We start from the raw sequence: 15,965 nt of genomic DNA, 5'->3' as shown, positions 1-15,965 counted from the left end.
GGATTTTTACCTCATACCCATTCATCTCCTTTATGCAGTAAAGAGTACAGGGATTCTAACAATGTGCTAAGACCTGGTAAGAAGTTACCAAAATAGTTCAGGAGTCCTAGAAATGACCGCAGCTCCTTCACGTTCTGTGGTCTTGGTGCGTTTTTGATTGCCTCTGTCTTCGAATCGGTGGGCCTGATGCCATCCGCCGCGATTCTTCTCCACCAGGTACCAGAAAAATGTACTTCGAGCGTTTTAGCCTGAGCCCCACATGATTAAGCCGACTAAGAACCTCCTCCAGGTTCTGCAGGTGCTCGATGGTGTCCCGACCTATAACCAAGATGTCATCCTGGAAGACCACGGTCCGACCACAGGACCGACTTCAGCAAGCTTGCCATGTTCCTCTGGAATATCGCCGCAGCCAATCGAATTTCAAACGGGCATCTGTTGTAAACGAAAAGACCTTTCTGAGTGTTGATGCAGGTGAGGCCTTTCGAAGATTCCTCCAGCTCCTGCGTCATGTAGGCCGAGGTCAAGTCCAGCTTCGTGAACGTTTACCCTCCCGCCAGCGTCGCAAATAGGTCATCTGCCTTTGGTAGCGGGTATTGATCCTGCAGTGAGAAACGATTGATAGCTACTTTGTAATCACCACAGATTCTGACGGTGCCATCTCTCTTGAGGACTGGAACAATCAGACTGGCCCATTCATTAAATTAGATCGCCGAAATGATGCCCTCTCGTTGCAGCCTTTCCAGCTCGATCTCCACCCTCTCTCTCATCATGTAAGGTACAGCTCTCGTCTTGTAATGTATGGGTCACGCCCCCGGAATCAAATGGATCTGCACTTTTGCTCCTTGGAACTTCCTGATGCCTAGTTTGAACTAGGGGAACTTGCTTAGGATCGGGGCACATGAGGTGTCGTTGACGGACGAAAATGCTCGGACGTCGATCCAGTTCCAGCGTATCTTTCCCAGCCAGCTCCTGCCAAACAGCATGGGGCCCACGCCCGGTACCACCCAGAGTGGTAAATCATGCTCCATCGTAGGTGACTTTTACGGTAGCACTGCCAATTATGGGAATCAGTTCCTTTGTGTATGTTCTAAGTTTGGTACAAATGGGAGTCAGGACTGGCCTTGGAGCCTTTTGCACCACAGCTTATCAAAAGTCTTTTTACTCATTATGGACTGGCTTGCGCCCGTGTCCAGCTTCATGGACACCGGGAGTCCATTTAATTCAACCTTCAGCATTATCGGGGCACACCTTGCGGTAAATGTGTGCACCCCATACACCTCTGTCTCCTCGATCTGAGGCTTTGGTTCGTCATGATCCACCGTGGATCTGTCCTCCTCTGTAACATGGTGGTTTGCAGGATTAGCAGGGTTTACAGCTCGCCTGCACATACCTTGGAGGTGTCCCATTGTTCCACAGCCTTGCAAACGTATCCTTTGAAGCGGCATGATTGGAATCGATGATCACCCCTGTAGCGCCAACAAGGTGTTAATTGCCTTGTATTCACCACCCTTGATGGCGGACTCTGAGTCATCTGCGGACGTGCAGCTACAGGTGTGTAAGTCCTGCCATGTACATTTCGATTCAAAACCAACGTTACTTTGTTCACAGTACTTGCAGCAGCACTAGTGTGCTGGGAAATTTGTTTGTTATTGTCACTGGTGGAGATAAACGCCTGGGCTTTCGCTATGGCTTTACTCAAGGTTGCGGTCTCTACAGTCAAAAGTTTGTGAAGTATTACTTCATGGCCAATGCCAAGTAGAAAGAAGTCCCTGAGCATATGCTTCAAGTGTCCTTCAAATTTGCGATGTCCTGCAAGGCGCCTTAGCTCGGCGACATAGCTCACCACTTACTAGCCTTCAGACCTCTCGTATGTGTAGAACCGATACCTCGCCATCAGAACGCTTTCCTTCGGGTTTAGATGCTCCCGGACCAGTGTGCACAACTCATTGTATGACTTGCCTGTGGGTTTTGCTGGAGCGAGCTGGTTTTTCATGAGGGCATACGTTGGTGCCCCGCAAACGGTGAGGAGGATCGTCCTTCGTTTGGCAGCATTCCCTTCTCCTTCCAGCTCGTTGGCCATGAAGTATTGGTCAAATCGCTCCACGAAGGTTTCCCAATTATCTCCCTCCAAAAATTTCTCCAGGATGCCCTCGTTTCTCTGCTTTTTTTGCATTGGGGTTCGTCATCTGTACCTTGTCGCCAGTTGTTATGTCTTGGATAGGGAGTCAGATTAGATACTGCAAGCTCAAAGTAAGTGTGACCGTAGTCCTTTATTACAGATCTCAGAGTGCTTCTCCAGCCCGTGAGGCCTCCTTACATACAGTTGCTCCCAAGGGATTGTGGGATCCCTTGGGACTCCAAGGGATAAGCCCTCTGGTGGTTAGACATGGTAATTGCAGGTTTACATGCATAACACACACGCCATTATTTTTCAGCAAATTACAGCCCTATATATTATTCTTTCTCTACCTCGTGTTCTTGCTTTTTTCTCTGCCTCCTCTCCTGACTGATGATGGGGTATGAATCCACTGATGCCAATTGAACCTTGGGTATCTCACCAACTGCTCAACTCTCATACAACTTTGATAGTAAGAATTGATGGGCTATTTAGCCATTGAAAATAGCCCTCTTTATTGCAAGTGGCTGGAGTACAAGAGTAAGGAAGCTTTGCTGCAATTGTACAGGGCTTTGGTGAGAACTCACCTAGACTACTGTGCACAGTTTTGGTCTCCAAACCAAAGGAAAGATATACCTGCCTTAGAGGGGGTGCAACAAAAGTTCACTAGATTGATTCCTAGTATGAGAGAGTTGTCCTATGAGGAGAGATTGAGTAGTTAAGCCTAAGCGCCCCGCGCCGCCATCTTGCCAGTTTTACCGACTCACTAGTCGGCTCCAATTATGCAGCCCGGCCTTCCGTTTTGGATGTCCACCAGCTTTGTGACCTGTGAAGCTGGCGTTGACATCTGTTCGTGCCAGCCCCGTGGTGCGCAAAGAGGTCGGCATGGTGCGGTGAGGGGTCGTTGCACGCAGTGCCACCAAATGGAATGCTTTAGGGGATGAATATTGCACATCACCTGAGTGAGCACAGGAAAGCAAAACACTTCAATGTGAGAATCTTAGCTCAATTCCTTTTATCTGTGTGGAGATCCACACTGTGACAGATAACAACTACTCCATTATCGAGATGGTAAAATAAAACATGTGAATTATGCACAAGTTTTACTACCTGGAGATTGGAGCAGATTTGAAATTCCAAATAATTTAAGCTGGTGTATGTAACATTTATACCAAGGGGAGATTGATGCCGACTCTGGAGATTTCATTTTGTAAGCATCTATTCCTAGCATGCCCTCTCACTAGATGGGAGTGTGGGTCAGAGATAGTCCGATAACACTATTGGGTCTATTTTGGGACCCGTGCTTCCATCTAGCAATAATGCAAGCCAGGATTCTCACCTCCCAAAATTACCCTTCAGAAGTACAGCCAGGGAGATCAGAGGGGCTGAGGAATGGCTCACTTTTCATTGTCTTTGGCTGCAAACCATTTTGGCAAATACTCAAGCTAATAAAATAAGATTCTACCAGTGAAAACACAGTTTTTTTTTTAGAACTTGCAAGCACTGGAAATAACTTATTAGAAGATGTTTTGTATATGGGAAAGCACGCCTCAAACGCACTGTGATTGATAACCATTGGAACACAACTTCCTTTGCATTCCTGTGCTCTATGATAAATATCTTCACAAGCGAGACTAACCAGCTAAAACGTGGAGATATTTATCATAACTCATGGCTGGATGAAATTTCATACTTGGAGTAAGTTTTCAATCAAAAAGAATTTTAATAAGCAGTTGAGGACTTGCTTTGTCTTGTCATTGTGAAATCATACATGTAGAAATAGGATTTTATTTTCACTGGTTTTCCACGCATAAAGTTTGTAATTTGCAAGACCGAATATAATTAGCAAATAGTAATATTCAAGTAAGCACAAGAAAGCTTGGAATCAGAATAAGCCATTCAGCCCCTCAAGCCCATTTCCAACCGCCCCCCCCACTCCCCCCCGCCCAGTCCATTGATATCTACCTCAAGCATGGGCTCTCCCATCCCACCACAGATTTCTGATATCTTCTTCCTCACTCCCACATGAGTAAGACAGATCTTTTACTATCTCTATAACCCTCAATCCCCTTTCTTTTTAAAAGTTTCAACTGACTGAGAATTAATTACTTTCTTCGGAACAGAATCCTAATAGGTATAATGTGCCAGACCATTATGGTTAAGCGTTCATGTATGACTTTATATTCACTTAAGATGCTCTACACGAACATTTAATAAAAATGACTTCCAAATTGTTGCATTTATGATCCCCTGCAGTGTGTGGGAGCAAATGATTCTGTCACTGAACTAGGATGTGATATGCCCAGTGCTAATTCTCACAAGGTTTTGTGTTCATCTGTTCAAACCATCACTGCATTAGGTAGCAAGCAATATTGTTCAGTCTCAGAGAATGAAAAAATGATTTCTATTGATGTGCTATTTCAAGATACTGGGAATGATTTTGGGGCTTTTCTGCTGTCTTAAGGTTGGTGAGACAGTGGGGAGGGGCATTGGGGGGGTGGGGGATGGGGGAGAGGAGGGGGCGGGGGAGGGAAACCAGAGGCCAGGGTGTGGGGATGGGGAAAGCGAAGGCCGGATCGAGCTGGTGCGGTGGAGATCGGGGAGTGGAGAGCAGCAGCCTGCATTCTTTAAACGTGGGGCCGGTGGGGAGCAACCCTGCACCTCTCGGCTCCACATTCAGGTCCGCAAGTTTCAAAGCTTATCTGTTTGGTAGCAGGCGGTCCGAAGGTCTGGTTTTCCTGAGAGCAGCCGGCCCCAGCTGTAACAGGGCAAAGCACTCTTGCAGTGGGGGTCTCAAGCAGATGTGAGGCCCCTTTTTTTATACATGCAAAGAAGCTATTTCAGGCACGGACTTTGGACATTTATTTCTTATCCTTCATCAATATGGCAGGTGGAGCACATCCTCCCGGAAATGTGTTCACACATCCTGCTCATCATATTGGGGCTTAGTAGGCCGATTAGTACCCGAACAAAGAAATGGCAGACCAATTGAACAAGTATTTTTGGTTCCGTCTTCACAAAGGAAGACACAAATAACCTTCTGGATGTACTAGGGGACCGAAGGTCGAGTGAGAAGGAGGAACTGAAGGATATCCTTATTAGGCAGGAAATTGTGTTGGGGAAATTGACAGGATTGAAGGCCGATAAATCCCCAGGGCCTGATAGTCTACATTCCACAGTACTTAAAGAAGTGGCCCTAGAAATAGTGGATGCATTGGTGATAATTTTCCAACAGTCTATCGACTCTGGATCAGTTCCTATGGACTGGAGGGTTGCTAATGTAACACCACTTTTTAAAAAAGGTGGGAGGGAGAAAACGGGTAATTATATTCCAGTTAGCCTGACATCAGTGGTGGGGAAAATGTTGGAATCAATCATTAAGGATGAAATAGCAGCGCATTTGGAAAGCAATGATAGGATTGGTCCAAGTCAGCATGGATTTATGAAGGGGAAATCAGGTTTGACAAATCTTCTGGAATTTTTTGAGGCTGTAACTAGTAGAGTGGACAGGGGAGAACCAGTGGATGTGGTGTATTTGGACTTTCAAAAGGCTTTTGACAAGGTCCCACACAAGAGATTGGTGTGCAAAATCAAAGCATGGTATTGGGGGTAATGTACTGACGTGGATAGAGAACTGGTTGGCAGAGACTCGGGATTAACGGGTCCTTTTCAGAATGACAGGCAGTGACTAGTGGAGTGCCGCAGGGCTCAGTGCAGGGACCCCAGCTTTTTACAATATATATTAATGATTTAGATGATGGAATTGAGTGTAATATCTCCAAGTTTCAGATGACACTAAATTGGGTGGCGGTGTGAGCTGTGTGGAGGACACTAAGAGGCTGCAGGGTGATTTGGACAGGTTAGGCGAGTGGGCAAATACATGGCAGATGCAGTATAATGTGGATAAATGTGAGGTTATCCACGTTGGGGGCAAAAACACGAAGGCAGAATATTATCTGAATGGCGGCAGATTAGGAAAAGGGGAGATGCAGCGAGACCTGGGTGTCATGGTTCATCAGTCATTGAAAGTTGGCATGCAGGTACAGCAGGTGGTGAAGAAGGAAAATGGTATGTTGGCCTTCATAGCAAGGGGATTTGAGTACAGGAGCAGGGAAGTCTTACTGCAATTGTGCAGGGCCTTGGTGAGGTCCCACCTGGAATATTGTGTTTAGTTTTGGTCTCCTAATCTGAGGAAGGACATTCTTGCTATTGAGGGAGTGCAGCAAAGGTTCATGAGACTGATTCCAGGGATGGCTGGACTGACATATGAGGAGAGATTGGATCAACTGGGCCTTTATTCACTGGGGTTTAGAAGGATGAGAGGGGATCTGATAGAAACATATAAGATTCTGACTGGACTGGACAGGTTAGATGCGGGAAGAATGTTTCCGATGTTGGGTAAGTCCAGAATCAGGGGACAGAGTCTTAGGATAAGGGGCTGTCCCCGTTTAGGACTGAGATGAGGAGAAACTTCTTCACTCAGAGAGTTGTTAACCTGTGGAATTCCCTGCTGCAGAGAGTTGTTGATGCGGTTCATTGGATATATTCAAGAGGGAGTTAGATATGGCCCTTACGGCTAAAGGGATCAAGAGGTATGGAGAGAAAGCAGGAAAGGGGTACTGAAGGAATGATCAGTCATGATCATATTAAATGGTGGTGCAGGCTCGAAGGGCCGGATGGCCTACTCCTGCACCATTTTCTAGGTTTCTATGAAGAATGACTACATATGCGGATATCAGATGATTACAGTCGTTTGGTTGTGTTGGTCGGCCAAAACTCATTGTCTAGGCTCACACAGGAAGAAAGGTCTCTTGGTTATGTGGTAGATATAACAGACAACTGTGGGGCTGCCCCCTATCCAGGGATCAGTGCTTTCAGGAGAGAAGGATGGGAGAACATTATCCAAAAAAAAGAAGTTTTGTTTTCTGTCACTTTGAACTTTTAACAGATCACAAGTTACCTGAACCTTGGTAAAGTCATTCTGAAGGTATGGGAAACACATGAGAAAATTTAGAGAATGGAATTAATTGTCACTGAACAGGACATGAAATTGTACTCAGCCCATGGAGTTCCTGTTTTGTAGATTGGGTAATGGTTCAATGACAGTACCCAGTCTACTTCCTGAAACAAGCACACTCCCATAAAGCAAGACATGCTCTGAATATTAAGTGAATGCCCCTTCTGTTCAAGACAATTATTTAAATGGAGATCATAGTGCACAATGATCTGAATCATGTTGGAAAAGGCGTGTTAACAATGCAGGCTGATCAGCTTGCAATTTCAGAGGATTAAAAGATACACAGTGAGTTGCTGGTCTGCATGAACGGCATCTCCCCCTTTTTTCTTTAAGAACTTGCTGGATTTGCCCGTTAAACTCACTGCAGAAAGTTAATGCTGGTAATTCAGAGCGTAAGCACCTTTAAAGCTGAAGGGTGCAGGAAAAAGTTTAAACTACCATCGTGCGCCACAAAATACGGCTCAATAAAAATTGTTGCTGGAGTTTCGAACAAAACAGGTATTAGCGCTGTGACACGTTGAAAATAAACCACTGCTCATTGATCACCAGTAGAGTAATCTGTCTGAGTAATTGCTGCAGTGAGTGCTGGAACACACATCAAGGGCACTGGATTTTACCTTTTTCAGGGTGCATTCTTTTCGCTTCATGCCCTCCATCATGACAGGCAAGATCTCCTTCTTTGGGCCCAGGTAGGATAGTGGGGGACAACCCCAGCAGGGCCTGGTTAATCGACAATCCATTCTGATGGACAGCTATCAGTTAAAGCAAACAATTTACTTTTCAGTAACCACGCAGTATAAGAAAAGTGAGCTTCAGTAAAACACCGTCATCTCTGGGGCCCTGTTTGGAACTATTTCCTTTGCACTAACATTTTGACAAATCAAACATAGTTACAAGCATATGCCTGTCAGTTTTCAGTTTTGCACAAACTGTGGGTGATGACGACATTGTTGGATGTGTCATAGTATAACAAAGTTGGGTTAATATCAATAGCGAGGTAGCTTCAGCTGGGGAGTACCAACATCACACGGACTGCAGCGGTCCAAGAAGGCAGCTCACCACCATCCTCTCAAGGATAATTAGGGATGGGCAATAAATGCTGGCCTTGCCAGCGATGCCCACATCTCATTTTTAAACTACTCAGCAATCATTTAATTTCTTGTGCTCAGTTCCAGGCCAAGCCAATTGATCCAAAGGGTCATCAGAACCCACAATTCAAACACAAGCTGCCACAAAAAGCTGAACAGAAATTGAGAATAAAAACATTAAAATTATGTATATTTGTGCTTCTTATTTGTTATTGGACGGATTCAAATTGGAAGACTGTATCCACATATTGTTAGTTCCAAAAAGCAATGTTATGATACACATGGGCCACAGCTATTGATATTGCACTTACACCAGCAAGTTAAAGCCTTACTTCATATATTCCTAGCAGCCTTTTTTGGAAAAGGACTTCAGATGACATTGTTCATTATACAACAAGAACCCAGTGATTGTTCCAATTAAATCAGTGAAGAACTTCCTCAATGGCTGCAATGTATTTGCTTCATGTGTTCTTGCTTTAGAATTCATAGCAACACATTGCTATTATGAACTAGTTGGTTTATTAACAAAGGTTTAACAATCACACTACACATTACCAGTTCATCCACTAGGCTCATAACTACATACCTCATCGTGGATGACCTAGACCCAACTGACTGGGGTTTTATTGAGTCTTGCGAACATCATGTAACTGGCTAAACTACTCACAATGCAGCAGCTCTACAAACCTGTGAGCATACTCACAGGGGCGTTCATTACAATGTAGGTAAACTGGTGGGGGACTGAGACTTTAAGGTTCCAGGTTTGATACAATTGGAGAGCTACAGTTGGCTCAACACCTCTAGACCAGAGCGGGTAAGAATCAGATAGAGTATCCTGCTCGATGATGCTAAATAGTGTCCCCTCCTGGAAAGTCCATGTGCCCATCAGATGAACTCATATTCTCTGTATTCTCTCTATTGGCAAATAGTCCTGATGATATTTGGGTTTGATTTTCCTGAGCTTTCCCCCTGTTCCTATCCAGCATCAGGGCAGAGTGAGGTATGAAAATATGTCCGTTCATGTCTAAGGTCACAGGTGAACAATGGGCTGGATAATGGTGGACTACTGGCATCACTGGAACCACATTCCAACAACAGTCAGTGACTCAGGAGAGGAGGACGGTAAAAGAAATTTGGAAAAAAAATGATATTCAGATTCAACTGTAACGTAGTCATTTCAAATAATATTGTGTCTTTATATTTGCTTTAGAATATGTATTCCCATTCATTTTGTGTTATGGTGTTGGTCTTCCTTCACTTTTGCCCTGTAAACCCTCAAGTACAAATACTGCATTAGAAATATTCTTTAATAAATTAGCCAAATAAAAAATTTAGTACAGGAAGTATCAGTAGAAAGAACTCACGGATTCTATCGGAGGAGCTCTCAGTCCGAGCTGGCGAACTCGACACGCTGCTGCTCCGATGCGAAGACGGATGACTCCCTGGCCGCCGGCCATCTTCCAGAGACGGAGCAGGCGACGGGCTGTCAGGAACACGTTCCTACAAAACGACAGCAGCAAAAGGTTGAAACAAGGAAGTGGCAAATGATACGGACGCTCCCTGAGAACTAGAAAACTCAAGGTCTGAAACTGATGCAAGAGAAAAGCAAGAAAAAAAATGGATAAACAATAAGAAGCATGTGAGGAACTAACTCCAATCACAGGGTTCAGATGACATTAAATCTGAAGCCATTTGTGAACGTCATTTAAATGATTTGAACCTGATAGTGTTATACTATAGGTGACAAGGTGACTCTGGCACTACCTTACAACAATGCAATTTCATAGTGTTGAATATCGCTGTTTCTGCATCACTCTGGGTAGGCAAAGCAGAGCACTCTGCGGTGTGTAGGCCCTCTGTGTATTGGTCCCCAAATACCATTTAAATTGTAATTTTCACTAAGAACTACTTTGTACCAGTTACAGCTAAAGTATAGGTCATGTGAAGGCAAAATAGCCTCTTCAAATCGATAGAAACTGCCCGGTATAACCAGCTCTTTTCCTTACATGTCTGCTATTTTATATTTGTATATACAAATAAATCCTCATATGTAAATGCTTGGAATCTCAAATACATTTGCATTTCTTCATGAGCTGATGAGGTTACGCAATTGCACTCAAAGGTTGCACATCCAAAGGAAATCAAACCCATGTTGTTACATTCACGAGTCTGGTGATCCGGTAACAGTCATAGATTGCTTTTTGGGACATGACTTTACATGATGAGTGACTGCCCTGCCTTGCACTTTCACTCATTCTTTCCCAGGGACCACAAAACTGTGGAACTCCTTCCTTCCAAAGCCCGTAGTTTCTTCTTTTCATAAATCCAAGCATGGATAGAGAACTGGTTGGCAGACAGGAACTAGAGAGTCGGGATAAACGGGTCCTTTTCAGAATGGCAGGCAGTGACTAGTGGAGTGCCGCAGGGCTCAGTGCTGGGACCCCAGCTCTTTACAATATACATTAACGATTTAGATGAAGGAATTGAGTGTAATATCTCCAAGTTTGCAGATGACACTAAACTGGGTGGCAGTGTGAGTTGTGAGGAGGATGCTAAGAGGCTGCAGGGTGACTTGGACAGGTTAGGTGAGTGGGCAAATGCATGGCAGATGCAGTATAATGTGGATAAATGTGAGGTTATCCATTTTGGGGGCAAAAACACGAAGGCAGAATATTATCTGAATGGCGGCAAATTAGGAAAAGGGGAGGTGCAACGAGACCTGGGTGTCATTGTTCATCAGTCACTGAAAGTGGGCATGCAGGTACAGCAGGCGGTGAAGAAGGCAAATGGTATGTTGGCCTTCATAGCTAGGGGATTTGAGTATAGGAGCAGGGAGGTCTTACTGCAGTTGTACAGGGCCTTAGTAGGCCTCACCTGGAATATTGTGTTCAGATTTGGTCTCCTAATCTGAGGAAGAACGTTCTTGCTATTGAGGGAGTGCAGCAAAGGTTCACCAGACTGATTCCCGGGATGTCTGGACTGTCATATGAGGAGAGACTGGATCAACTGGGCCTTTATTCACTGGAGTTTAGAAGGATGAGAGGGGATCTCATAGAAATGTATAAGATTCTGACGGGACTGGACAGGTTAGATGCAGGAAGAATGTTCCCGATGTTGGGGAAGTCCAGAACCAGGAGACAGTGTCTTAGGATAAGGGGTAGGCCATTTAGGACTGATATGAGGAGAAACTTCTTCACTCAGAGAGTTGTTAACCTATGGAATTCCCTGCCGCAGAGAGTTGTTGATGCCAGTTCATTGGATATATTCAAGAGGGAGTTAGATATGGCCCTTACGGCTAAGGGGATCAAGGGGTATGGGGATAAAGCAAGAAAGGGGTACTGAGAGAATGATCAGCCATGATCTTATTGAATGGTGGTGCAGGCCCGAAGGGCCAAATGGCCTACTCCTGCACCTATTTTCTATGTTACTCATCTCTTCCTGATTCACCTTATTTTTATTTTTATCCATTATGGAAGGAGTGGCAAGAGGTAGGGAGACAAACTCGGAGTACAACCAACTGTAGCAAAATATCAACTCAAGATTAAATAATCGCACATACCTGTACTACATTCTACACAAGCTCTACAAATTTCATTCCTATATACAAGGGGGCTGTGACCAGAAAGCTATGTTACATATATTCTGGATTCAGTCAATCTGGCCAACAGTGCCAGAGGCTAGAAGGACTATAAGCAGTCTTGCACTACAAAAGGATCTACCTAGCAAGCAGAGTGAGAACCCCATACAAATGTGCAGGTTAGCACTCTCCAACTACTAGCTGCAAGGTGCCTCCTCCTCTGTGGCAAGTGCACCTTGCTCCTCAACAAATAGGTGGCTGAAGCATACGGTGCATGTGTGGGGTGGAAAGAGTCATATTGAGTCTCCACTTGGAAGTGGTGAAACACCAAGCAGTCCGGTGCTCATTCTTCTGGGCTCACTCAGCAGAAAACACCTTTCCTCCCCCTCCCCACAAACATAGCAATCGACCCATTGACCGTGACGGGAAATGACCCTAACTGTAAGAAGGGCATCCACCCTGCTTCACTCCATCCTAGCCCCCAGAATTAGGAGCATAGAAACAGGAGTAGATCATTCAGTTCCTCAAGGCTGTTCTGTCATTCAAGAAGATCATGGCTGATCTGTATCTTCACACCATCCAGCCACCATGGCTTCATATCCTTTTATACCCTTGTCGAGCAGAAATCTATCTATCTATCTCAGATTAAAATTATTAACTGAGCTAGCATTTATTGCTTTTTGTGGGAGAGAGTTCCACACTTTCACCAGTCTTGGCACTAAGAAGTGTTTCCTAACTTCTCTCCTGAGTGGCCTGGCTCTGATTTTATGGTTATGTCCTCTTGTCCTCGACTCTCCCACCAGCAGGAAAAAAGTTTATCTCTATCTACCCTATCAATTCCTTTCAAAATCCTAAAAATTTCAAACAAATCACCCCTTAACTTTGTATATTCCAGGGAATACCACCATAGTTTATGTAATCTCTCTTCATAATCTAACCCTTGGAACACTGGTAATATTCTGGTGAATCTGCGCTGCGTTCCTTCCGAGGCCAATATATCCTTTCGGAGGTGTGGTGCCCAGAACAGTACACAGTGCTCTAGATATGGCTTAACCAGGGCTTTGTATAGCTGCAGCAAAACTTCCTGCCCTTCTATTCAAGCCCTTTCATTATAAAGGCTAACATTCCATTAGCCTTTCTGATTATTTTTGTACCTCACCACAACCTTTTAGTGATCTGTGTACATGGACTCCTAAATCTCTTTGGACTGTCACAGTTCCTACCTTTTCAACATTTAAAAATCTTTTGGATCTATATTTTTTGATCCAAAATGAATGACCTGTATTGAAATGTATCCTCCACAGTTTCACCCATTCACTTAATCTATCAACGGCTCTTTGCAATTTTATGCTCCCACCTACACTACTTACTATGCCACCAACCTTTATGTTATCGGCAAACTTGGATGTACGGCTCCCTATTGTGTTATCTAAGTCATGAATAAATATAGCGAATAGTTGAGGCCCCAGCATAGATCCTTGTGGGACACCACTAGTCACCCCCTTTCAGTTCAAGTTTATATTCATTATCCCTACTCTCTGTCTTCTACCATCTAACCAATCTCCCAACCAGGTCAATAATTTGCCTTCAATTCCATAAGCTTTAATTTTAGTTAACAAGCTCTTATGTGGCACCTCATCAAATACCTTCTGGAAGTCTATATAAAATACATCCATAGGCGTTTCACTGTCTACTCCTTTAGTTACTTCCTCTAAAAATTAAATTAGTTTCATTAGACATTATTCTTTACAAATCGAAATTGGAGCTCCCTAATCAGCTCAAATGTCTCCAAGTTCTCAGTCACTCTGTCCTTAATTATAGTTCCATCATCATCATCTTCATAGGCAGCCCCTCGGGGTCGAGGATGACTTGCTTCCACACTAAAAATTAGTACTCAGGTTACTGATTAACTCATTTTAAACAGTGGAAGATGCCTGTGCGTGAATTCTTTTAACGTGGGGTGGCTGTTGCACATCAGCCACCACACGGGCTTAACGGAGCAAGGTCTTGGTTCAGTGGCAAGCAGATCTAAGACGACTGGAGACCAGGCTCTGCCACATGTGCCAATACACGCACACAAACTCAAACATACTCCTACTGTCCTCCTTCATTCCTCCTTCCCACAGGACCTCAGTCAGAGGAGCAGTTTGGAACACAAGGCTGGAGCTGCGGGCAAATCGAAAAAAGTCCGACTTCATGGGACAGTCAGAGCAGCAGTTTAGAGTTTGGAGCGTGAGTTTGGAGCACGAGGCTGGAGCTGTGGGCAAATCAAAAAAAGGTCCAACTAACGCAACAGCAGAATGACCAACGCGGAGGTCGGGACCGGCGAGGAGCAGAGGTCGGAAGTGTCGAGAAGCGGAGTTTGGGACAGGCGAGGAGCGGTTATGGTTCCAATAACTTCCCCACAACAGATGTTAGACCAATAGGTCAATAATTTCCTGGTTTCTCTCCCTCACCTTTCTTCAATAATGGAGTTACATTTGCAATTTTCCAATCTATAGGGACAATTCCTGAATCGAGCGGGCTTTGGAAGATTATGGCTAAAGCACCTGCAATTTCCTCATCTATTGCTTTAAAACCCTGGGGTGGGAACCATCAGATCCCAGGATTTGTCGGTCCTTAGTATATTTTCTAACACTTTTTTCTTGCTTATGTTAACTTTAGTAAGTTCCAGTCCTTGATTCATTAATAATTTCCCTGGAATGTCAGTTATAGTATCCTCTTCCTCTACCGTGAAGATCAGAATAGACCTGGTTAGACCAAATCCGCCTCCAATTCGTATTGTCTTTACACCGTGGAGGGTACAGTTTATAAATTTGTGCTCCCCGTGTGGTGCTTCATCCCAGCTAGCAGAACAAATTGGAAATTCCGTTGTGAAGACCAGGAAAACTAGGTGTGGAGATCAGTAAATTTGGGTGAGGAGACGAGCAGATGCCAAAGGACCCACCAGGTATTCCATCCATTGAGGGAACACAAACTTATAAAACAACCCTTTCGTACACGCAACTGACAATGTACGAGTCTCCATCCCTGGTCTGCCTGTCATAATGTAGCCATCCTACAGGAATATGGATTTACAATTCTGCTTCTGAGTCAAGGAAGGTGGTTTCAGTCACATAAACATGGAGAGCTAGTTTGACACTTCATATAAAGGCAGAGCCTAGCCACCCAAGGCGACTATTTGTAAAAATGCAAGAACTGCACATGAGGGTTGCTCTCCCTGAGCATGTATAAAAAGCACGTAAGGTCAATTATAAGCAATCTGTCAATTGGATGCAGATCCTTTACATTAAAGCCACCTCCCACCCCGCCCCCAGCCCCAATGACATGACTGTTAAAAGAGTACTATCCTTGTTTAAAAGGAACACAGGCCCTAACATGTTGGCGGGGGGGGGGGGGCGGGGGGCTGCGGGGGGGTGGGCGTGAAACTGGAAATACTGGGAACGTGGAGGTCCTGAGGAAGTTAAACGGAGCAGGCAGCACTTTGGATTCAGCTAGACTATTTCGAAGAGCAGGGGAGTTATAAATCTATGAAATTCTCTGGCCCCAGAGAGCTGTGGAGGCTGGGTCATTGAATATATTTAAGGCAGAGATTGACAGATTTTGAGTGATAAGGGAGTAAAGGGTAATGGAGAGCGGGCAGGGAAGTGGAGCCGAGTCCATGATCAGATCAGACATGATCTTATTGAAGGGCGGAGCAGGCTCGAAGGGCCAAATGGCCTGCTCCTGCTCCTATTTCTTACGTACTTATGTACTTAGGAGTTCTCCCCGATGTCCTGGTCAATATTTATCCCTCAACTAAAAAAAGCAGATTTTCTAGATATTTTCTCATTGCTTTTTGTGGGAGCTTGCTGTGCGCAAATTAGCTGCCACGTTTCCTCTATTATAACAGTGACTACACTTCAAAAAGTACTTCATTGGCTGTAAAACGCTTTGGGATGTCCTGAAGTTGCGAAAGGCGCGATATAAATGTAAGTATTTTTTTCCAGGTTTTGGACTACATACTTAGGAAAGATGACACATTTGGTGCTCCTTTATGCCAAGTGATTTTAACTGCCAGATTTCCAGCAGGAAATTGTCATAGTAAAGAGGCCTGCCATTTAAACGACAGCACTTCATTGTAATTGTTGTTTGACTCCGTTTCCAGGCCGGAAGCCGGCCAGACTG

At 44.5% G+C, this 15,965-nt stretch overlaps 1 protein-coding gene across 9 annotated transcripts in view; it reads right to left on the bottom strand.

Annotated features, from left to right (window-relative positions):
* dachc (dachshund c) overlaps positions 1 to 15,965 on the bottom strand; it is a 662,558-nt gene that overhangs the window by 147,848 nt on the left and 498,745 nt on the right. For 7 of the 9 annotated variants that reach the window (XM_070891740.1, XM_070891739.1, XM_070891746.1 and 4 more), the window contains 2 exons: positions 9,586 to 9,721; positions 7,751 to 7,885 (listed from right to left, as the gene is read on the bottom strand). In XM_070891740.1, the coding sequence (XP_070747841.1) occupies positions 7,751 to 7,885; positions 9,586 to 9,721 (271 nt within the window). The remainder of the gene's footprint in view (positions 1 to 7,750; positions 7,886 to 9,585; positions 9,722 to 15,965) is intronic. The other 2 variants (XM_070891743.1, XM_070891745.1) reach the window with 1 other exon arrangement.

Source organism: Pristiophorus japonicus, chromosome 10 (genome assembly GCF_044704955.1).
Source record: "Pristiophorus japonicus isolate sPriJap1 chromosome 10, sPriJap1.hap1, whole genome shotgun sequence".
Lineage (NCBI taxonomy): Eukaryota > Metazoa > Chordata > Chondrichthyes > Pristiophoridae > Pristiophorus > Pristiophorus japonicus.
This window is presented reverse-complemented; position numbering and strand designations above follow the sequence as displayed.